General features: G+C 29.9%; 3 protein-coding genes across 4 annotated transcripts; 1 reads left to right on the plus strand and 2 right to left on the minus strand.

Annotated features, from left to right (window-relative positions):
* The first annotated feature begins 13 nt into the window (after positions 1–13).
* Positions 14–14,851, plus strand: LOC105365693 (uncharacterized). The gene is made up of 3 exons (XM_011503918.1): positions 14–247; positions 1,219–1,606; positions 14,721–14,851. Exons 1-3 carry the CDS (start codon positions 23–25, stop codon positions 14,753–14,755), a joined length of 648 nt encoding a protein of 215 aa, XP_011502220.1. The 5' UTR covers positions 14–22; the 3' UTR covers positions 14,756–14,851.
* On the minus strand, positions 4,036–11,503 carry LOC105365691 (chitooligosaccharidolytic beta-N-acetylglucosaminidase). Its single transcript, XM_011503917.1, is given in 9 exon segments — positions 4,036–4,276; positions 4,279–4,405; positions 4,489–4,890; positions 5,069–5,396; positions 5,835–6,150; positions 6,619–6,856; positions 7,277–7,454; positions 8,116–8,200; positions 11,385–11,503. Coding segments are annotated over 8 exon segments (1,752 nt in total). The 5' UTR covers positions 8,181–8,200; positions 11,385–11,503; the 3' UTR covers positions 4,036–4,178.
* Positions 14,852–19,948: 5,097 nt separating the features above from the next.
* On the minus strand, positions 19,949–23,394 carry LOC105365694 (paired box protein Pax-6). Of its 2 annotated transcripts, none has more exons than XM_011503920.1 (4): positions 23,274–23,394; positions 22,937–23,071; positions 21,359–21,645; positions 19,949–20,532 (listed from the first exon to the last, which is right to left on the minus strand). In XM_011503920.1, the coding sequence occupies exons 1-4, from the start codon at positions 23,349–23,351 to the stop codon at positions 20,247–20,249; spliced, it is 786 nt and encodes a 261-aa protein (XP_011502222.1). In that variant the 5' UTR covers positions 23,352–23,394; the 3' UTR covers positions 19,949–20,246. The 2 variants fall into 2 exon arrangements, with proteins under 2 accessions (XP_011502222.1, XP_011502221.1); XM_011503919.1 differs by having other exon boundaries at positions 23,268–23,394.
* Positions 23,395–24,221: the final 827 nt, after the last annotated feature.

Below are 24,221 nucleotides of genomic sequence, written 5' to 3' on the forward strand. Positions count from 1 at the left end.
AAGAATGCACCACAGCCCCGTAATGAATATAAATGCAATACCATTCATCGCTGGTAATAACCAAGGATTGGCCAGTCAAATTCCAGAGTTACCGAGCGCAGCCTTTAACGTCTTCCCCGATGAACAGCAGCAAATCTGCATGAACGAAATATCAAACTCCTCACAAAATCTGCTCAGTCTCCATAATACCGTGTGCAACTTGTCCAAACAGCTCGCATCAGCCCAGGCTAACTTATTGGCAGCCCAGGTAAAATCTACTATCTTTACTAATGTAGAAGCTTTGAATATTTTAATTTATGGTATCTTATGAATTCATGTGAAATTTATAAAGATAATGTGAAAAACGAAAAAAACTTTCGATCTTTCGTAGTTTTGCATAGCCTATTAAAGTTCTGCATTTTCTTGCAAATGGTTCCGTTTCATCAGTAATGCGCTCTAAATAAATTTATTCATTAAGAAATTTATAAGTAAATTTAATATTAATTAAATGTATATTTGATAGAATAATTAAAAAACCTTCCTGTTTAATTTATTTTAAGATTTGATCAGTAAGATAAATATGCTTTATTATTGTACAACTTAAAGCAAAACACAATTTTATACAATTATAAATGCTTAAGATATAATAAGTAAATATTTAAACATCAATAGAATTTAAGTATATAATAATAATATAAAATATATTTTAACGTATTTATTATCAAAATAGTTACATAAAATATTTACAATTTTCTAAAAATTTATCCATTTTAATATAACATTCTAAGGCAGCTGCATGCACGTTTATTTTATGGTAAGTATAAATTTTTCTAAACAATAAATTTTCAAAGTTTTAATAAATTTATTGATTATTTTAAATAAAACAATTTGCTTAGTTTATTTAAATCCGATAAATTATTTACAAAATTTGAAAGCGATATAGTAAATGATAAAAACACTTACTTTTAGTATGATTAATATTTAAATATTAAATATTATATTATTAAACTATAATCATTTTCGGCATTATTGGAATTATATTTTTATAATTCCATGATAATTTGATATTTGCTTATTCTTCCTCCCATAAAATGTAACACAGAATTACTTATATCAATAAATGTATTGTATCATGGTTTTTTTTTATCATTTAATTATTTAATTATTTATTTAACAAATACGTTTTAATCTTTTTAAAATACTTTTATTGAAGAACGTTAAAACTTATGAACGATCTAGGTAAAATTTTATCAAGATGCTGTCTCGTGTTCTACTAATACGCATAATCAGTTGCCAACGCAAAGCCAAAATCTCTCTATAACAGACGTTCATTCGGCCAAGTATTCAACTCTTCCAACCATCCAATCACCAATGCCAAATATACAGAAAAATCAAAACGACTCCTATGCATTACACAAGAATTTTCCAACACATAACGTACAAGATTTTGGTCCACCTTCATATCAGGCAAATGCTACAATAGAACCAAGATTGGATCTTCAGCCCATGTATATTCAACAAAATCATTTTCATCATCAACAGCAACATCCTAATTTTCAACAATATTATCTAAACACACAACCAACAAATTCCGTTCTACGAGGAAAAGTACAGGGAAGCATTGAAGGTAAAGAGTCATAAGGTATTGGAAATCAGTATTGTATTCAGAATATTCCCATATTTCTTGATTAAATACACTATTAAAATGATTATTCATTATAAATTTTGCTCAGGTAAAAAGACAAAAAGGATTAAATTTATTTTTAATTTTATAATATTAAAATATAATTTATGTAACATTATTGTGTATAAAAGCCCACAATTAACTGTTGATACATTATAACCTTTTTCATAATATATAACATTCCATTTTATTTATACGAATTGTAACAAATAGCTTTATAAGCGATAAAAATAATCGTAATATTGGATTTAATTCGCTGATAATATAACCTCATGATCCAAAAATGTTTATTTTCATACGATCTAGAGAAAGACTTAATTATATATATTCTAAATTATATAAATTATAAACTCGATTACAAAGAATTATAATACTTGTTAAGATAATTGTAATTAAAAATTAGTTTGAAATGATAATAAAAAACTTTATTGAATAATTATATTTACATATTTCTTTCCTAAGTCCAACAGTATTTATAGATATCAAATTATAAGTTAGTAAATAGTAGATACTTGTATTAAAATTTAATATTGAATTAAAAGTATCAAATCATGCATTGAAATTAAATATAATGTTGCGAATTTTTGGTAATAATAATGCTTAATATTTTAAGTTTTAAAAATCAAATGAATTTTAAAATGCAATTAATTTACCAATTATAAATTACTTTGATATATATATATATATATATATATATATAACGTTTACTTTAACATTTTAACGTAGTAATTTTAATAGCAATGTAAAAGTTTGCATTTTGGAAATATCTTTTATTGCAATACTCTATAATTATTTTACAAATATGTATAATCTATAAATAAATCAAATTCTAATATCGCGTGTGGTAAGAACATTTAATAATTACAAAGTATTCTAAATATTGAGGATCCGAAAATATCATAATTAGTGTATAATTAGAAAATATGCAATATAAATATATAAGGTAAAGAGTATAAAAGGACAATTATAAATAATGTTTTTAATAATAAATAAAATTTTAATAAAATTTAATAATAAATAAACAATATAAACAATTATAAATAATATAAAAGGACAATTATAAATAATAAATTAAATATATAGTTGATCTCGTGTATGTGTATAACGAATTAGTAATAAATAGTAATTTGTGAGAAAAATTTTCATGAATCAAAAATTAGGTTTTTAATCGAGAAATAAAATCAATTAAATTTTTATTTTTTAATCAATTAAACAATTTATATTTTTTTCATTTCGTAAAAGATTTATGAATATACTATATGAGTTTGCTTAAGATCGATTTAAAATATTAACATGTCAATGTAGGTAAACATTATTTAGAATAGAATTTTAGAATAAATTCGATAAGCCGATCAGTAATATATTATGATATTTGGAAAGTAGGCAAAGAAGATTTTGCAGGTAAAAATTGCAAATAAGTCAAATTTCTTTAATCTTTATTGACACTTGTTCCATGTCGTATAACTATCAAATAGAAAAATTAAAAATTATGCAAGATTTTCTAATATACACGCTGATATTGAATATTTATTGTAAGTTCACTGCTATTTGATAAATTAAATTATTATCCACAGTAAATATTAACGTTACCAAAATATACTCAGTAACTGACTTGTGAATGAAATAAATTAAATAAAATACAGTAAATCTTGTCTTAAAATAATAAAAACATTAAATACACTTTAAAATTGATAAATGGCAGAGTAAATATTTTATATCCATCCAATTAATTGTTAATACAGCCAAAGTAATTGTTTAAAAAAAATGAACACTTGTTTAGATAAGATTCGTCAGAAAGCAGCTTTTAAGCCTCTATTCTTTCTTATACAAATTTCGTATATAGAATATGCCTAATTAGGACGACCATAGTGATAATGCTTTAACTAACACAATTTGTAAGGAATCTAAATTAAATAAATTTGACAATAGCCATATTAAATTCACCATCAGCAAGTGGATAATAAATTTTATTTATACTTATATAAATTTGTAAATAATGATAATTGGAATAATTTTCTTCATCGTTCCTTAATTTATTCAATATATGTCCAATATTTTTAATGTATTACTTAATAATAATAATATGTGACACATTAAGAAAATATTATTTGTGTAAGGAAAAAATATATATTATTTGCCTACCTTTTTATACAAAAGGGTGAAATTCTTATAAATAATTAAAAAAAATCCCGATACAATTTATGTATTGTTCTATTACAGCGCAATTTTAAAACTACCTCGTTTTCTTATAATTAAAAGGCAGAACAATTGCATGATTCTTAGGTTTATTTTTACATTATTAAATTATTAATACAACGATAAAAATAAATATTATTTATTGTTTTATGTATACAAAAATGTGGCTTCATTTTTTACTTTCATCATTACAAAAAAATACGTACACACACTGGTCAAAAGTAAGATAAAAAATTTATAACTCTCTTAAGAATTAAAACTAATGACTAACTTTGCAATGACGTTTGTTTGAGTCTAAACCGTTCAATAGAATCACAGTTTACCAACATTGGGCCTCATTCTGTCTACACCACTCGGGTGAAATCGCCTCGGGCGAGATTCTCCTCCACATCAGTCTCTCAATTTGTGATTGTAGTTAGTAATTTTGGAAGGATCGCTCCATAATCTTTCGGCGACCGCGGCTGTTCTCGGCCACACTCGTGAGTCCAAATTTTCACCGAATACATATTCGCCCCAAATGCAAGCTTCACCTCCCAATACTCCAGACTGTAATTATATTAATTAACGACAGATACATTACTAACATCTCAATAAATCAATATAAATTATTATAGCAATAGTGCAATTACATGTTGTGGTATATGATTATTGAAAGCTTCGCGCCAGGTATGATATTTTGTCTGGCCCCAAAATCCATGATCCAAGTACCAAGCATCCTTTGTTGATATAATTAATTTGTAACCCAGACCAAGAAGTTTATTGATCAAATATGTATTAGATTCGACCCACGTTTGCACAATAAATGTCGTTTTATTTAAATAATTTTCTATAAATTCTGGCGAGGTTAACATCGAGCTCCATACAATAACACTTTCCGTACTTTTATCATTACTTTCTGAATTCAATATCTCCAACTGCTTGTTATGAACATATGCCCAAAGTTTCAAAAAGTCCTCGGTAGTTCGTCCAAGGCCGATTTTAGCCATCTCGGTTGTTATTTCCTCCGTGGAGTTCCAACAGTTCATAAAAAGCTACGAATGTGAAAAGTATATTTTATAATTAATCGAAACACTCGATCGCAGTTTTTAGTCAAAAAAAAAAAAAAAAAAAACGAAAGGAAGGAAAAAACGCGCATAAAGGAAGACAAATAAAGCGTCTTTTACGTGGCGCCATAATTGATTTGAAATCGAATGAACGCAATGTACGAACCTCATCGCCACCAAGATGCATCAATCCATGTCGACCAAACGTATTCAAGAGTTCTTTGTAAATATTCCGGAGAACGTTGAAAGTATTGGGATTAACGGGGTTGAGCTGACCACACGGGGGCTGGATGCAAAATTCACGCCAAGGCTGCTGATTAACACATACCGCTAAATTACCCAAACCTTCGGACTCGCCCCACTCCCAGCCAGCCCCAGCATGAGACGGAGAATCAAGTTCTAAAATAATTCTAATTCCTCTCGAGTTGGCATATTTCTTTATTTTCTGCATGTCCTCCACAGTATATATTTGCTCAGGGCTGTAAGCTCCGTACCTAAAATTTTTAATTTAATTATTTTCTTCAATGATTTTCTTATTCGTTAATGTTACTTAACATTATATTGTATTGTATACGTCAGATCGACCTCGAATTTTACATATATACATGACAACTAAGCTTATTTGCGACTTTCTCCGATCCCCGACACCGTTGATGTGCGGTTTCTCAGTATGAAAGCCAAACTTGATATATATATATATATATATATATATAACAATAAATATATTGACAAATAAAGTGCAAAATATAAAATATCTTCTAATAAATCTACCGTCGTAGAGATTGCTTGGCTTTCATATGTATATATACGTATATAGTATATTAATTAGGATGCTCGCTTTATTAAAATTAAACAAAATCTAGCGGAGCGGAAGATTAGCCGATATCCAATAAAACGTTTATATGATATCGTTACGAATAGGTGCAGCTCACATGGTCATTAGTGGTTCGCTTCTAATCTCGAGTGGAAAGCTCTGACTATCGGTGGCGTGCCAGTGCAGGACATTCATCTTGACGGAGGCGAGGGCGTCGATAGTACGCAGAATATCTGGTACCGGTAGGAAGTTTCTCGCGGTATCGATGAGAAGTCCGCGATGCTGGAACACCGGCTTATCATGCACCGTCGCAAAATCCAGGATAACTATCTTCCCGAGATCTCGCACAGGTGCTACTAATTGCAATAGCGTCTCCAGGCCGTGACGCATGCCGTAAACAGTGTGTGCCGAAACGAAGATAGACACATCGGAACCTATTAGTGTGTACAATTGATGTCTTAATGGTGAAATGCTTAGATGTACTATTGTTGCTGCTGTTTCATTGCGTCTCTAACCATCACTGCTACTAAAGCTAAACGATAGTACTTTGTGCTAAACATATATATAATGCGTCTATATAAAGTGCTTTAGAATAGTGACAACTTGACTCGATTGGATAAAACGAAATAGTTGTTTGTACTTAATGCGATTTAAGTCGTTGCATTAAAAAATAAAAATTCGTAATAGTTCGAGTATTATAATGTAGGGTTTGCTTTGAATATACAAATCGAAGGCGATAGAAGTTTACTACCAATGTAGTTTTCAGTAACGCTTAATCAGTGAAACGTTCTTTATATATCATCCAACTCGTCGATTTGACTTAATTCAATTGACTTTTCTTAAGTTCTTAAATTCATTATCTTTATGAAATACGTGGCATTTCGAAGTTAAGATTGTGTTACCAGTAGTGGAAATTTCCAAATCGTATCCTTCATTGGTTTCCCAGTTGAGATCCAGATTAGAGGATTCGACCTTCAAATTCACCGAAATTTTCCTGCTAACTTGCTTACAATTGAATGTACAAATAGAACGAACGTTCTCCATGAAAATGTCGATAGCCTTTGATATGAAAATGCGCGCTTGATCCGTGACGTTATCAACTCTTATAAATTGAAAATTCTCTGGGTGAATAGTTAGATACTGAACAAAAAGCAAACAAAATACACTACGATTATTTGATAATTGAGATAGAAGATACAAAGTATTTAAGATTTTTACAAAATTTTCTCAGTTTTTTAATCATACAGAATTTAATTTGTCAAAGTTCATTACAAATCATAAGAACTACGTATTGAAAATTAAATTAAACAATAAAAAAAAAAAAAATGCATATTTGCTTTGTATATATAAAAGGAAAGTTCGTTTTGGTTTAGTATGTACAAGAAAAAGTTTGTATAAAATTCAATAAGGTCATAATAATTTGTATCGGGTTAATTACTTCGACACTATAGCGACGCTTTATAGAACAGAAAAGATAAAACGTCTCGAACTATCAAACTTTCTCCCAACGTGTTTGCAAAACATTTTAGATACTTTGCGCATAATCATTTATGAACTCACGTTGCTGCCAGTATTTATTGGTCCCGTCGGTATCGGCCAAAGTCCGGCTCCGGACGCGCAGACGAGTTTGCATGCCTGAAGGCTCGGGTGCTGAGATAAACCGCCAATGTCGCTGACCGGACGTACCGAGCGTCGACATCTGTTACTCTGGACGCATTCGTATGTCCTCGTGAATTTTCTGTAAGAAATTTTAGGCCTTTTAATATTAAATTTAATAATCATTAAAATCAGTGAGGCATTAGTACACGACCTCGGAAATATCCTTTTATAAAAAATAAGATTTTATTAACGATCTTTGAGCGTTTCTGTACTTGTGCTGGGAGTCGGAGGTAAAAATAGTTTTAAAAACCGATAAGGAGAGTATAGGGAGTAGACATATTTTTTAAAAGGTGACTTTCTTCTACAACTTCTCGATCAATGGAATAATTTAGAAATTTCTTTTTTCTTTCTTTTTGCTTATTTTTCATAATACGTTTCGAACGTTTGTTAATTAAAATTAACGAATTATTTCATCCTTTATACAATTTGAAATTGTACACAAAGTAACGTAACTAGGAAAACATCGACATTTTTATAAGTATTAATGGCCAGAGCTTTAACACCTAAGTCAATTTATGCCTTTTTTTTTCTTATCATATTTTTCTTCTTCTTTGTTATTTCTTTTGACTAAATAGAATTAAACTTACTCATTATTAAATCAATTTAAATAAATAGTGCTCATACATTGCATATAACTTAATTTCATGAAAGTATTATCTTTAAATGACCAAATCAATTTCAATTGTAATAATAAAAGTTCGGTCGGTTGATTGTATTAATTAAATACAAAATATACTTACGACTGTCCATGAGCATTAACAGGAATCAATAATATCAAAACAAATACTAAATTGAATAGCCGCATCTTCTAACATATGCCTTTTTCTATAAAACACAATAAAACATTATTATTTTTTATTACTATATTACAAAAAGTTTATTTTAACTGGTTAACTTGTTAAACAATAGAGCAAGAAAAATCAGTAGTTTATATCAGAAGATCCCTGACTTTTTTCTGTTAAATCGATATTCTTTATTATATTATTGTAATATTGGCCAAAAGATTTATTTGGATTTAACGTGTTATTAATGGCGTGTTATTGATTATTGAAATTCAGCTTCTTACTCACGGACAATTGCATCAATGAACAATGATCAATTTACTTTGTAGATGTCATCGAAACATCTATTCAGTCATACAGGCCGATTTATTTCCATTTTATAACTACATAAACGTTATATTCAATGTCACTTTTACATTATTTATTTTAATATTTACTATAATTCTCGACAATAATCACTCGTATCATCTCGTTGGCTTTTATTTTCAAGTATCAATTGGCACGTGACGCGATTACTATCGAGACGAGCCTTTCTTCAAGCGAAACAAAAAGTCACGTCATTTGCTCAATAAACAGGTATGCATTTCAAATTTTTTTTTAATCGACAAGTTAGAAGTTAGGCTAACGCATACGTATTTTATTCGATGATAAATATGATTTTTGAATTTCGTCTACAATTTATTGATAAACAAATAAGGGTCAATTTTATTTACTAAAATTAATAATTAATTAATTAATACAATTAATTAATTGGCCCTATTAACCGAATGGAAACTTAATTTAAGGAAAATTGATAAATACAAATGTCAAATCGAGAAAATTAATAATATAATTAATTGATAATGATAATGCTAACAATTTCATAATATTATATAATATAATGAGAATGGTGGCACTGGGTTCTCAACTTATTTAATGCCCCTGATCGCGGAGAAATGCAAGAATGAAAAGAACAGGTTGAATTGCATAAAGCGTGGTGCAATTCTTTAAGCATTTTCTTCATTATCATTTACGACTGATCGGCGATCATGGCTTTGCGAAACATTCCTTTTCTACTCAACACCAATCAACGATTAAAGTCGCACGTCACATATCCAATCTTGCCGAGCTTATTAATACAGAAAATGCTATTTATTACCGACACCCATTCATAGAAATGTAGACCCTTCATAACATTTTTAATATAGAGCACACCACGTCTGAACCTTTCGTACATTAGACGCATATATACCATATGAATCAAATCGTGTTTCTCACTCGTGAGGCTTTGCTACATAAATGAAATCAAAATGAAAATACGACTTAGATTTATACACAATGTAATAGCTCGCCCGTCTATTTGCGAAATACCGAACTTAAACATACGAATAACGAGTGTTTTATTATTTTAATGAAGTAAAAGTTTGAATATTTTACTTGGAAGAAAGACTTGGTGCAATTATGAATATAATCCTCTTAACTCAATAATATTCAATAGTATGACTTGACGAAAAAACTCGGATTAAAATTGTACAGGCAAACGTCCTAAATATAACGATATTTCTCACAGTTTTTGTAATAAAGTATGATAAGCAATGCTGCTGAAGTTTGGTTTAAGGTTTAAATGCAATAAATATTCTATTTAACAACTTTTCCGTAATCAAGGAAAGGTGCTAAGAATGATAATATATATATATATATTGTAATAAATTATCATATTTACTCATTCGTGTTACTTTACACAATGAAGCCATGTAAATCACGCGATGTAAATTTATAAAATAATGTGCACAAATAAAATTAGTAAATACGTCAAATTAATGATATTTGACTGCAGGATTTCTAAAAGCATCTGATATTGCAGCGTGTAATCGATATATTATGTGACTGTGGAATAAGCAAATACGACGTGTCTATGGGTGATAAGGCCATTTGGGATAGTCGAAGGTAATAAGAAGGTTGTTAATGACATGACGCCGGTATTACAACGAAATAGCAGCAAATTTTGTTGTTATTGTTGTTGTCGTTGCTGTTGTTTAAATGAAGATAATTAGCATTTTCGAAAATTACGAAGACGCGGTAAAATAATAATCTCGTGACCGACAATAACGAGGCGCATCGTAGGAATTATTTATTAATTATGCAGCAATGCACTCGGCTACGTATTTGTTCATTTGAAGAAATTTTTCTATTAAACTTAATTTGCCTCTAAGTGGCACTTTGATTCTGAAAATAATCTTGCAATAATTTATACTCAACATGTCTGTTCTACATTCGACTTTAAGCGAATGGATAATTAAATAAAATGTGCGCAACTACATGTCCAACGCTAATACAAATCTATAATATCGAATAATGGAAAAGTAATAAGATTTCCATTAGATATATGTCTTATAATACAGGCACCATCTTACTCGTAAATAACACGAATTCGCCCTATATAATTATATCATGATAACACTATATAATAAAACTTTACATGTAATGTACAGTAAAATAGAATTATAATGCATATATGCGAATATATCATCACAGAGTTTATCAATATTATATTAATCGCAAATTTGTTGATTAAACATAATCGGCAAGTTTAACCTCAGTTTTATGTCGCTACACGGCAAGCTTATGCCCATGCTCGTTTCGACCTCGCACTCTTTTACATCGACTCTAACGGTACATCATTTGTTTCTAGTTATCTATCATTCATTCCTCATTATCCTTTTCGTACATATTCTCGCATACATTGCTTTTGCACAACTAACACGCATGACAGACAGTCGTACGTTCGTAAATAGCTGTTATATTTTAAAACAAAGGCCTCGCACTTGCAAAAGTCACTCTATTATTCTTGCTTTAACATTTAGCAGTACGATTGGTTCAATTACGGTCCACAAGGCGGCAATTATATAACGCTGAAATAGATATTTTAAGAATACATTTAAATGAGACGCGCAAGGTCGCAGGAGTGCCGAAATTAATGGAATCACGATGGATAGTCAGCATGAGCCTCGAGATTGATATTTGAGTAGGAATAAGAGGAGCAATGTTTATGAACTTTTGAAACTTCGCTTTACTTTGATTGATCGTCAACTCGGTGAAGCTCGACGTCAAACGGGCCACAATTTAAAAGAAATTAAACTAAAAAAAAAAAAAATTATATCTTATCACAAACGCGACTTGCCAAAAAGTGGCGTTCCGATGCCTCGAGCCCCGTGATACAATTTTTACACGCTGGATGTATAACCTACAGGAACGTAGTCCCTTTGAAAGATGATTGAGATATGATGACCCTCGAGCACTCAACAGTAGGCACGGAAAGTTTTTCCAACGGAGAAAAGCCTGAACGAGCGGCTTGCTTGCCGGTCTCGCGCGAACTGAGCCACTCGCTGCTCGCTAGTCGATAACGCAACGTCCGTCCTTACTTCCCCTGATTACTGCGAAAGTTTTTCACTCTTTTAACGTAGGTACGCGACTGGCAGTGCAATCTGAAATTCTACGGATAGCGTTTGGACGTTAACGCGAAGAGTCGGACGTATGCTTATTTGGAACGATAGGGGAAGACTGTGGCATATTCGAGCACGCACCGGTGATTAATCGAAGGGAAATTGTTCGTTAGTAAGGTGACATTCGACACTCTTACGCTTTTCGTGGATGAATTATACCTGCGAACGATAAATTTTGCACTTGATGAACTTTCGCTCGATACACCGTCGATACGCGTTTGAATTAAATAATAATTGCACCCAAGCTTCTGACATATTATTTATAATTAAATGGACTAAGAATGATGATAAGCAAGTTCTTGATTCTCATATCTTTTACTTTTTAACAAAAATAATCTGGCACGGACATTTTTATCGCAATTACGCATCTAACCTAATATAAAATACAATTTTTATTAAAACATTATATTGTAATTAAAAACTTCATTTTAAAATTTCAATTGAGGCTTTAGATTTTTTACATCGTAAATGATAAGAAGTGATTTTAAATGAAATCAATCGGTAACTTTCAAAATTCTTGACTTATTTTATGATTCAGTATGTTATTAAATAACAATAATAATAATAATAATAATATACATAATCCAAGGAAAAATATAACAAACTATATATGAAAGATATAATACTACAGTATTTGTATTATATATATATATATACATAATAAATACTATATAAGATATCTTATTTATTTATACATATTTTATATTTAATTACACGCTATACGATACTCATCTAAGTACTTTATCGAATATAATAAGGCTAAATATAAGATTGAATATAATTCAGAACATTAATAATATAATTTTATATGATTTAATACACAGATGAGTATTATTATAATTGATTGTTAAAAATTAAAAGATTTTCCTGTATGTTTGATTTAGTTTTATATTTGCGGTTTTATGTGTGCGATCATTATTTACCTACGTAAGCCGAAAGATCCCAGAGTGTAGGAAAACAACAGTTTCTTTACGTATAATAAATCTCAAAAATTCGTTAGAACTCTCAATGGGAAACATTGAATATTCTACTTAATATGATAGAGGTCACTGTATTATAGATGAATTGGTAGAACATGAAGTTGAAAATAAAAGACTCACACAGATAAGATTCGAAGCTCTTTATTTATTTAGTTAATGAATAAAATTATTTAATTAATGAATAAAATCGTCAATTGCAAGTATAAAGATCATGATTTCGACCCTTTTTGAATGTTTTATGAATTTACTATAACTTCATCTTAACTTTTTCCTAAATTCAACAAAATATTTATATATACAAGCATCATTTTCATAAATTCCATATTCCAAGCATCGAAATTGTAAACAGTATTGAAAAAATTAGAAAACAATACTTTTGAACAATATTGTCTTAAAACATGATATTTCTTTTTACTTAATTATTTTACATAATATATTTTTTTTTGTTTTTAAGAAAACTAAAGTTTTTCACATATTAAAATGCTATTTGTTATCTATTAAAGTACAATTCATGAACTATAAATTCTAACCAAAAGTTTTTTTAATAATAAATTTTTACAGGGATATTTTACCATAAGAATTATGTAAATTTTATAAAATATTAAAGATTATTATAATTTATATATTGTATATTAGCATTTATATATTTACAAATATTATTATATTTATATAAGAAATTCCTATCTAATTCATATCATAAATATTATAATTCGTAACAACTAGCAGTTTTTTTATAGAAATTGCTTTTAATTCCTTTCAAAGTAAATTATAAGAGTATATTGTTTGATTTTCGTGTAACTCGGTACAATGAGCCGTATAAACTGATTATTAAACTGATTATTCTATAGATTCTACTTACTAGTAAACGTATATTAACTAAGAATAATAATTCTGTTAAATATTATAAAATTGAGTTTAAATTAAATTAAAAATCATAATGACAAATATAATTCTTGATTTTATAAAACATATATGAAAATACTATATGATTTTGCTTAAGATCGATTTAAAATATTAAAATGTCAATGTAGGCAAAAATTATATAGAATAGAATTTTAGAATAAATTCAATAAGCCGATCAACAATATATTATAGTATTTGGAAAGTAGGTGAAGAAGATTTTGCAGGTAAAAATTGCAAATAAGTCAAATTTCTTTAATCTTTATTGACATTTGTTTAATGTCGTATAACTATCAAATAGATAAATAACAAAAATCAACGGCGAACGATTATGCATAACTATAGGAAAAATTAAAACTTGTGCAAGATTTTCTAATATACACGCTGATATTGAATATTTTTGTAAGTTTACTGCTAATTGATAAATTGTTATCAGCAGCAAATATTAACGTTACGGAAGTTAAGGTTTTGTAAACTGAAGTTTATTGTTTGAATTATCGATATCTTTTATCAATATATTTTCAAATTCATAAATGTAAAATATGTATACTAATTAGTTATGACCTAAAATTTGTTTCTTAATAAACGTATCAATTATATTATTTATTATACTGGACATGTATTAAAAGAAAATAATTATTAGTGACAATTTGTCTAATATAAAAATAAGAATAAACAAGATGTATTATAAAGTTTTTAAATTATTTTAATAATATGTCTATTGTAATATTTTGATGAATGTTATGTTTTTTTTTTTTTTTTTTTTTTTTAATTTTTTTTTAAATTTTTTTTTTTTTTTTTTTTTTTTTTTTTTTAATATATTTGTAAATTATTACATATAATAATTGTTGCATATAAAAATAAAATAAAGTCTTAGTCTTAAATTTATGAGAATTGAATGACAGAAACAAACGAAAGTTGGTTTGTTATTCAACTGTTGGATTATTACCAAGAAATATTAAACACTAAGGATCAATTTGCTTAATCTATACAATTTTAATCTAGCGATTATCAATTTTAGCAGGAATCGCATATTTTTATATTTGCCCTCGGCGAATACATTGATAACAATTATTATGAAAAAAGACTATACAATGCGTTTACTCTATTAGGATTGAGATTATGCCTTCTATAGAAATAATAATAGCAAAATTAACTTCATCCGGATTAACATTCAATATTATTTACATTATTGTTACAGACTGTCGTCTAGTACTTGAAGACTGTTCATTATGACCACGTATTTTGTATAAAAATATACAAAATATTTTGAAAAGAAATTAAGATAAGGTTGAACTTAATATATGATGTGATACGCATATGATACGAACGCCAAAGCAATAAATATATTATCGAATTAGATTCAAATTACCAATATTTAATAATACATCATATCAAGTTTGAAATACGTTTTAAGTTAATATATGATGTTTTATAACTGCAATATTTTCTGAAATGGCAGTCTATTTAAACATTAGTTCTTGTAAACTATATATGTCCTTTGAATGATGTTTTCAAATATATTTATATTGTAGACTTCTGAGAGTCTTAATTACTTCTAAAGATTTTAATTATATTACAGTTTTGAAAATATTAATACGAATTTTTTTCGCTAATTATATTTTTAATTATACATTCTGATGATAATGAAGCATGATAAATATTTATTATTAATTTTAGTGTTAATTTTATAATTCATAAAAGAATTATATTTATAATTTCATTTTTAATACGAATATATTTTTATTTTAACTTAGTTTAATTTACAATTTTATAATTATTATACTATAATTGAAACAAATATAATACCACGTCCATTTACTAATAATTTATTGTAAACAATAAAGGCATTCGTCACATTCCACAATAGATCCACGTCAACAAATTAAAAAAGAAGAAATAATAATAAAGCAAATATATGTATTTTATTACCATCCATTACATTTTCTAAGCGATTTTTTAGTATATCATTGTCTTTACTTTTCCATTTTAGTTTCCCTTATGCAATTCTTACGTTCTAACTCGAGACCTTTTTATATTTTCAAGCGCGCATCTACGGAACATTGGTGTACTCTTATCTTTATGACCGATGATTTTTTTTAAACACAGAAAAGTATCGATCACTTCTTCTTCCAGGTTAACGTAAGCACTGGCATTACTGACGGTCGTTATATTAAATATTGCAGTAGGAAATATTCATTTGATTATTCCGTTTCTAATAATAGATATGGATGTTGAAATTATCAGCAGAGTAACCAGATTCTTTAATTTATCTTAAGTTTGTGCCTAATTATGTGTAATATTATTACTAACAACGGTAAGTATTATTGTATTACTATGCTTATCTTGAACTGCCTTGAACCCTTTTCAATACCTTTTCATAACTTGCTTGATTATAAAATATCCATACCAAGAAATAATGATTTGTATAAAATGAGAGATTATTTAATATACTTTTACTACTCATGTAATTAACCATTATTTTCATTAGACATAAAAAATAAGTGTAAGTTGTATATTAAAAAAAAAATAGAATTTTTATGAAAACGTATGATATAATTTGCACATTCTAAAACATATCAATGTGTCCGTACATAAGCACACACGAATTATTTAATTATACAACTGCATTTATCGATAAAGATATCGATGCGAAAATTTATATATTCAGTAATTTTAAATGATAAACTATTTAAAAATCGTTAAAACTATATAATTTGTAATTTAGATACAGATTTCTTATATACAAGAATAGGTCTTCAATTTGAATGACAACTATAAAATTTTTGTCATTTACAGATAAATAATCAAAATTTTTACTGCATATTTTATACACTCATCTTTAAGTAGAACAATATCAATAATGAAGAACCTCTTTACTTCCTTACCTGAACTTTACTTCTTAATTAATATATTTTGATATATGAATTATTTATGAAAGATTTAATACTACTGATCATATATTTCTAACCCAATGTATTATATTTTAAGTATGCGAATTGCATATCTATTTTCAACATTGTTTCAAAACTGTAATCAAAATTTTAAGACCTTAAATAATGGGATGCGAATCGCTATAAAGCAGATTTAAAGTAGTTAATGCATAGAGACAGAAATTATTTGTTCAATTATAAAATATTTTTTTATATATTTTTAATTTTTAAAGGGTTAGAATATTTTAAAAAACTATAGCTTTGTATAGATATTTAAATTTTACTAGTCTGACGAAAGCAAAATGTTAAAATAACATTTCGAACACAATTCAGAATATAAATATTTTTAAATGAATTTCAATGTAATTTACAATTTAATTATAAAATTGGACCTAAATTTATGGAAAAAAAAAATATTGTGCTTTTTTTTATAAGATAATATTAATTCAGTAGTTATTAAGAATGCTCGAATGAACAAAAATGATTGAAATAACATTTAATTCGCAGTTTGATTCTTTACTCTCACTTTAATATTTTCTATTTTCTCACCAGGAAAGACTATATCAAGTTCACCTTATGCAATAAAGAACAAAATTATTGGTCACTAGAAAAAGATTCACATTATACTTTCCACTTTATATATAACGCTCTTAGTAAAGCCCAACTGATAAAAAAATATAAGAAAAAAAAAAGAAAATTTTTTAATATTGTCATCTGTGAATTTAATTGATATGCAGAGGGACATAATAGAGCATTATTTATCTCACTGTACACATACAGACGATCGAATTTCTTATTTTCTTTTCTTGCTGCTGCATCTACGCTTACAGTCATCAAGATAATTGTCATCTCGCATTCCCTCGTGATAAAAAAAAAAAAAAAGAATCAGTAGCTCTTTGTTCGTAGTACTGTGCTTTTATAAATAAAATTTAAGTAAGACGATATTTATGAATGATCTATTATTTGTTATTGGTCCATTTATTTTTCATTCTGCAGTCTCTGTAATTATCGTTTGGAACGTGGACTCAAGTAATAAGGATGATAACAACTTTATAGGACATACATTACTTAAGATATACGGTATAAATTAATTTAAGTGGTGCTAGTGCTATTAAAATAAAATGTACATTGATTTTCTTTATGTACTATATTAAGTATTTACATTTTAAGTTATATAAAATACTCGTGATTGGATGAAATATGCAATTATGATACACACTTAAGGCGAAACTTAAGCATTTCTAAATGCGCAGCATCTAATTCAATCTAATCAGGTTCGTTTAGTTTCGTGACTAGATCTTTCAAAAGGAAAGCTGCTTTTCTGAGAGTTTAATGGAATATTATACAAATAAAGTTTGTTATTACATTTAAAGACAGAATTATACAAAAATATAAGGAAACGTTCGCAAGCTTATATAAACATTTTGATAATATTTTCACAAGTGCTTCTTGATGCGCTTGATGCTATTTAATTCTTTAGTTTATCAATATACTACATTTTACAGTAATTATATAAATAACATAATACCTTGCATTAAAAAAATTGTATAAATATTCCCTGACTAGAATTAGATTTTTGTCGAATATTTATAATTATAATATTCAAAAAGCTCCAAATTTTCGATTGATTAACTTACACTGTATTATTAATTAAAATTAATTGATTTGAATGCTAATAAAGGTTTTGCGACCTATTAACATATTTAATCTCAACGTAAACTACTGTTTTCACAGTTATAAGTGTGCTGTTTCATTTTGATTACTTAGCAGTTTAATATTTATTCGTATTTTAAATATCAAATAACAAAGGCAAATAAAAATTTGTTAAATGAATTATCACTTGATCTGTTAACATACTTATTTAGTGAAAATGTTATTATAAATTTTTTTTTCACATTATAATGACTCTTTCTTTATCTTTTTACTCTAGATACTCGAACTAAAATAATAGTACTTAAGACTCAATACTTTTTCGAATTAAATTTTACTGTAATTTTAAATCTTTGACAAGATAGTAATAGATAAAATATTTCCGCTGTTAAAAACTCGATTTTTAATATTTTTAAGTATCTGTCATTCTTAAAAATAAAATTTCATTATGATAATTAATTTATTATCATAGCAATCTGAATTTTCAAATGCATATTATCAAAACCGATAGTATCACTGTATTTAAAAGAGATGATATATATATCAATATCAGTTTTGTTTCTTAATATTGATAAATTTATTATATTGGATAATTTTATAAAATATACCGTAATGTTAAAAAAAAAATTAAGAATGTAATTAATTTATATCATCGATATTAATCATTACTAAAGAATTTATGGGTTTTTAAATATTTACATAAATTTGAGTAATAATTGAGTTCTTAACAATCTAACATTTTCATCTAACATTTGAAAAATTGTTTCTTATTCTGGGCCTCAGATCATATATTTGTTGCAAACTTTTTCAGCAATTAATAGTAATTAATTATAGCTGTACTCTTTTGTTTAATTTATATTCATTACGTATCATATTTACTGCTGTTAACTAATTATGATTTTCAATTTTAATATCATCAGCTATATTAATAAAAAATTCTTTACTTCATTTTCACCAATGACTTTTAATTTTTTATATTTTATGAACTTTTTACTTTACAATAAAAAATAATATCGTACATATTGATATCTCTTTGTAGTAAATTTCAAATCTTAGTAAAAGCAATCAAAGCCGTAATAATTTAACAATTAAATTTATTATTACCGGTGCAATTAGGCAGGAAAGCCATATAATATATATAGGAATATCCGCTATATATATATAATTACGCTGAAAGTGATATGCGAAAACTGTATAATCAGTTTAAATTTTGTGTATTGATTTATATATTAATTAAAAGTAAAAAATTAAATAAAATTTGCGATAATAGCTATTTTCACGAAATTTTTCCGTAAGCTTCTTTAACCGTATTTTTATCATACTTGAATCAATGTACAGAGATGTAATTTAATTTCATTCGATTATAATTAATATTAATTGTCTAGCATAGAAGCAGTACGTACTCGCCATTTCCACAACTGTTGGAAAATATACAAAAATATTTCCTCGCGGTGGATCAATAAAAACGCTCTAACACTGAATGAAAAGAGCAACGAGAAAGATAATATTTATAAAGATACTGAGGTATACCGAAATGTACCATAAAAATTCATTCGTATTTTACTAAACGCGATTCCCAAGTGTATTATTAATCGTACGTTTATCGTTTACGCCCGCCAGAATAATTGTGCATTGGAAGACCTCGAGACGCGTTGTTAAATCATATCACTCAGATAGCTAAGATATTTATAATTACGACATTCTTATTACATAGTTTTCGTTATGCTTTGCGTACTATTAACTAATTTATAGCTTCCTTACGAATACAATAAATCAAAGTATATTACAAAAAAAAAAAAAGAATCTGACTTGAAGCGAAGGAGACTGATGTGTTACAATAATATCACTGACCACGATTAATATCGGGATAGACTAGTTTTTACTGCCTATTTCGGGGACACAACCTTCTTTCTTCTTATTATGTATAAATAATAATCATTATTCCCGTAACAATTCATCGACTAAACAATGTTTATAATGCTGCAAGATATGACTTTTACATTATAGTTTTGGCATGAAACTGAAGTTACAAACGCACTATGGTGAAAAATCAGACTCAAAAATTATTTGCCATGGATTTGCTCGTACATTCAACAATGATAAATTCGCATGAGGAGAGAAAAAACTAAAGGCGATGTGAGTCGTTACTTCTTGAGACCGGTAAGAGTAACATCCAGAGGTTCCTCCGGGGGATGGGGACTAAGGTTGGTCGGCCGATGCAAGTGCTGCTGTAAGTGATGCAGATGGTGGAAAAGCGCCGATGGTCGGAGCACCGGCGATGGACCTTTCATGGTCAAGTCGATCTCAGACTCCTGGGGTGGCCGAGGTTCAGCCTCCGGCGACGAGGATAATGCCGATGGACTCACGGATCCCCGCGATGGTGAACCGCATCCGCACTTATCCGGTGATTTGTCGCGCGTCATCGTGTACCTAAGTCAACACACACGAGTTATTATCATGAAAAAATCGAAAATTTGAATCGGTAATTGCTTTGGCCTCGGACGGATCTTTTGTAAATTTTTTAAGCGATCATATTCATCATTGACAAGCTTTAAACGTATAGAATATCAACCGTCATAAATATAAGGAGTTTATTTATTTGAAGATAAAAAGAGAATAGCCTGGGCTACATTCGAATATAGGCAATTTTTCTTTCATACATATTTGCAATAAATTTATATGTAATTGTATTTCTCTGCAGATTTATATATTCTGAGGTGCAAATCAATTTGACTAACAGGGACTAACAGGGTGGAAATAATAATTTTAGAAGACGCGATAAGCCTCAGAAATTACAGTCAACGTAAGTTCGCGTATTCGAATAAATTAAAATCTTATATAACAATTGTATATTTGAATATATTGAAAGAGTAATGAATAAATACAATAATGGTAAATTACAGTGCTTTGTCATAAAGGTCTTAAAAATGTCCCATTAAAGCTCTTGTCAATGTGGATTTTGATTGATGTGCCGGACATCATTAGTAAGATCCATAATGATTCATTACATGCAATGGTAAACAAAGTGAAACCGATGGTCGTTTATAAGCATCGACAATGCCAGAAAAGACAAAAAAAAATGCATCGGATAAGAATACTTGAATCCTTGATATATTTTCGAAAACGCTATTATTCGTAGCAGGCAGTAGCAATCGTCCAGTCGAGGACCTCGCGCGCGAGTCCTTTAAAATAATAAGCCAGACGAATTAGAAGACAAATTTGATGAAAATGAGCGTAGACGAATGGTAGAACGCACCCGTGTGGTGGTGGCAGGATTCGGTAATCCCGGCAAACGGGCGGTGATGCACCACCGACATCAATGACCTTTTCCTGGAGCGGGATCGACTGCTGAATCGACGGCTGTTGGGCCGGCGGTGGTGAGCCTTCGGGTCGCTCCTGCATACCCGGCGGCGGCGGAGGCGGTGGTCGCAGGAGTAGTGGGGCTGCGCTGCCGAGACCTAGGCAGCGCATGCGCCAGGCATCCTGCAGGAGCTGAAGCCGTGCCTGTTTGCGCCACTTGGCACGCCGATTCTGGAACCACACCTGCGCAAGCCCCGAATTCAGAGACGCGGACACAATTGACGTCCGACGGACTCAATTGGTAAACAGTGAAAGGTGAACAATGGAAGGTTAGTGCGAGTGAATCGGCAAATCTTTGCTTCGCCCAGTTATTATTGAGTAATATTCAACCAAGTTGTTTCATCGTTGTTCCTTCGTTTCTTTCATTTTATCGTTATTACATATTTTATTGCATATGTGTTGTTCATATATAAGTTTAAAGCTATGTTTTAAGGGATGAGCAGTTTGCTGGTCATATGGGTATTTAGAGTCCGAATGGGATTTAGAGCATTGGTACGATTTTTGAAATTTTGAAAGATTGGATAATTTTGACAAATTTAAAATAATGAAAGTTATAAATGGTCGATCTGCGATTTTATAGTTTACTTTGAACGATTAATCTCCATAATATATAATAAAATTTTATAAAATAATTAACACTTAATAATCCAGTGTAAACAAATTAAAAATCAAATATATTGAAAATACATATATTTGTCAAATGCATTTGGATCGAGTCCAAATTTATGAAGAAACTCGATTAATTAGAAGATAAGAATTCCAGTCAATATTATTTTTACAAAATTTAACGGTATTTTAATACACAGTTTTGAAGCATCGATCAGTGTTTTAAATGTTTCTAAAAGTAGCAATCGACATTGAGCCTCGATACTTTTCGTCGATATATTAACGTAATGAGCTACTAATTAACCAAGTCATTCGAATCCATAAATGCATCTTCGTTTTGAAGTAATCGATAAAATTTTACGAATAACAATTAAAAGTTTTATAATTTCTAGATATATTAAGAAGTTTAATTCGTTATTATCGATTAGAAAGAAAATTTTTGCCATATAATATGCTTATTTTATAATTGATTGTTAATCATATGTCGGTATGTATATAATTATTTTCAGTGTTTGTTAGCAGGTAAAATGATGCTTGAAACGAGTAAATTAAAAATGTAATTCTAAACAATTTCATCCTTAGGCTGTGCATTCGGGTTAGTCCGTCATATAATTGACATTTGATGCGTTGATGTAAATCGTTTTATCTTATGCGTATTCGTAAAGATTCTACCTTATTTTATTTTGTCAATCCTACACGCGATCTTGCCCAACATTTTCTGAACAAAACTGTTGTAAATAAATACCTTAAGAAGATGTGAAATCAATTTAACGGCGAGTCGATTAACTATTTTTTACCCACGGCATACTTCGCGTTCAATCCTAGCAGCCCGTTCATTATCGGCAATTGACGATAAGATGATGCATACCTGGACACGAGCTTCCGATAGTGAGATCCTTAGGGCGACCTCTTCTCGCAAGAATACATCCGGATAATGGGTCTTCTGAAAGAGGGACTCGAGCTCCTGGAGCTGCTGCGGCGTGAAGGTCGTCCGGTTTCGTCTCTACAACACAAAAACGTATCCCTCTCAGCTCCGAAGCCCCAGACTTCGGCCTAACGACGCCGGTCCTCGTAAGTGGCTTGGCACTCGGCACACAGTCGACCGTCACCATCCTCTCGCACAATCACAGCGCGCCGCCAAAGCGAGCTACCTCGAGGCAATGCCACGCTCGAGTTTATTAGTAACAAAGGGAACGTACACTAACCTGCCGGCGACGTCCGAACATGTACTCGGTGAGAAGGTCGGCCTGGGGCCCGAGAGGCGACAGGTAGGGTCCAGCCATGGTGCTCGGGCTTATTGCCGCCTCATGCCGATCCGCCGAGGTCGTCGCGCTCGGGCGATATGGCGCGAGGCACTGAGGGCTCGCCAGCCTTAAACCTGGCTCGCGCCCCACGGGGTGGAGTCGACTGGGGGCTGCCATTGGTCCGCGCGCTCTCCCGGGGGCGGGAATACGTCCCGGGCGCAGAGCCGCGGGGGCGGCTGGTGGGGGCGCTCCCTGCCCGTTTGACCGCTCGAATCGACCCTCTAATTTCTTGCAATGTTTTGTCTCGCGCTCTTTATTTTCCGATGCTCGAATTTCAGTCTTCGGACCCTTCCCCCCTGCCCCATTCCCCCTACCCAATTACCATTCCTACTCCCCTCCCCTCCCTACTCGCCGCGACTCATCATCATCGCGGAAAGCACCTACGGGGCCTTTCGTCTTCTAGGCCTGAGACCTTCTCTATACGAGCAAGGGCCTCATTTCTCTCAACTTGTCTTTCCACTTTCGACTGTTCGCTCCACCAATCTACATTTAAATACCTGGGAGATTATTCTAATCAACAGTTGAGATCAATGAACGTGAACAATGATCGAGGATGCCGTTATGTGCACTTTTATATTAGCCATTTGCATTTTGCCTTTGCGACTTCATTCCAAAAATAACATTAAAATATTCTTAATTGCAGTCATTTTTTACACTTTGTCGTTTGTATGAAGCGTTGGATTGAATTGAATATGCGTGAAAGGATATTATTAAAACTATTGACTTGGCTGGCAATGTTGATAATATTCTGCGTCGTTGATTAACTGTCGTGGCTAAAGGTGAATAGCTTGGCCGCTGAATTTCTATTGCTTTCCATTTTAAGCAATATCCTCGCAATCTATCATTAAT

Source organism: Ceratosolen solmsi, unplaced genomic scaffold, assembly GCF_000503995.2.
Source record: "Ceratosolen solmsi marchali unplaced genomic scaffold, CerSol_1.0 scaffold53, whole genome shotgun sequence".
Classification (NCBI taxonomy): Eukaryota; Metazoa; Arthropoda; class Insecta; order Hymenoptera; family Agaonidae; genus Ceratosolen; species Ceratosolen solmsi.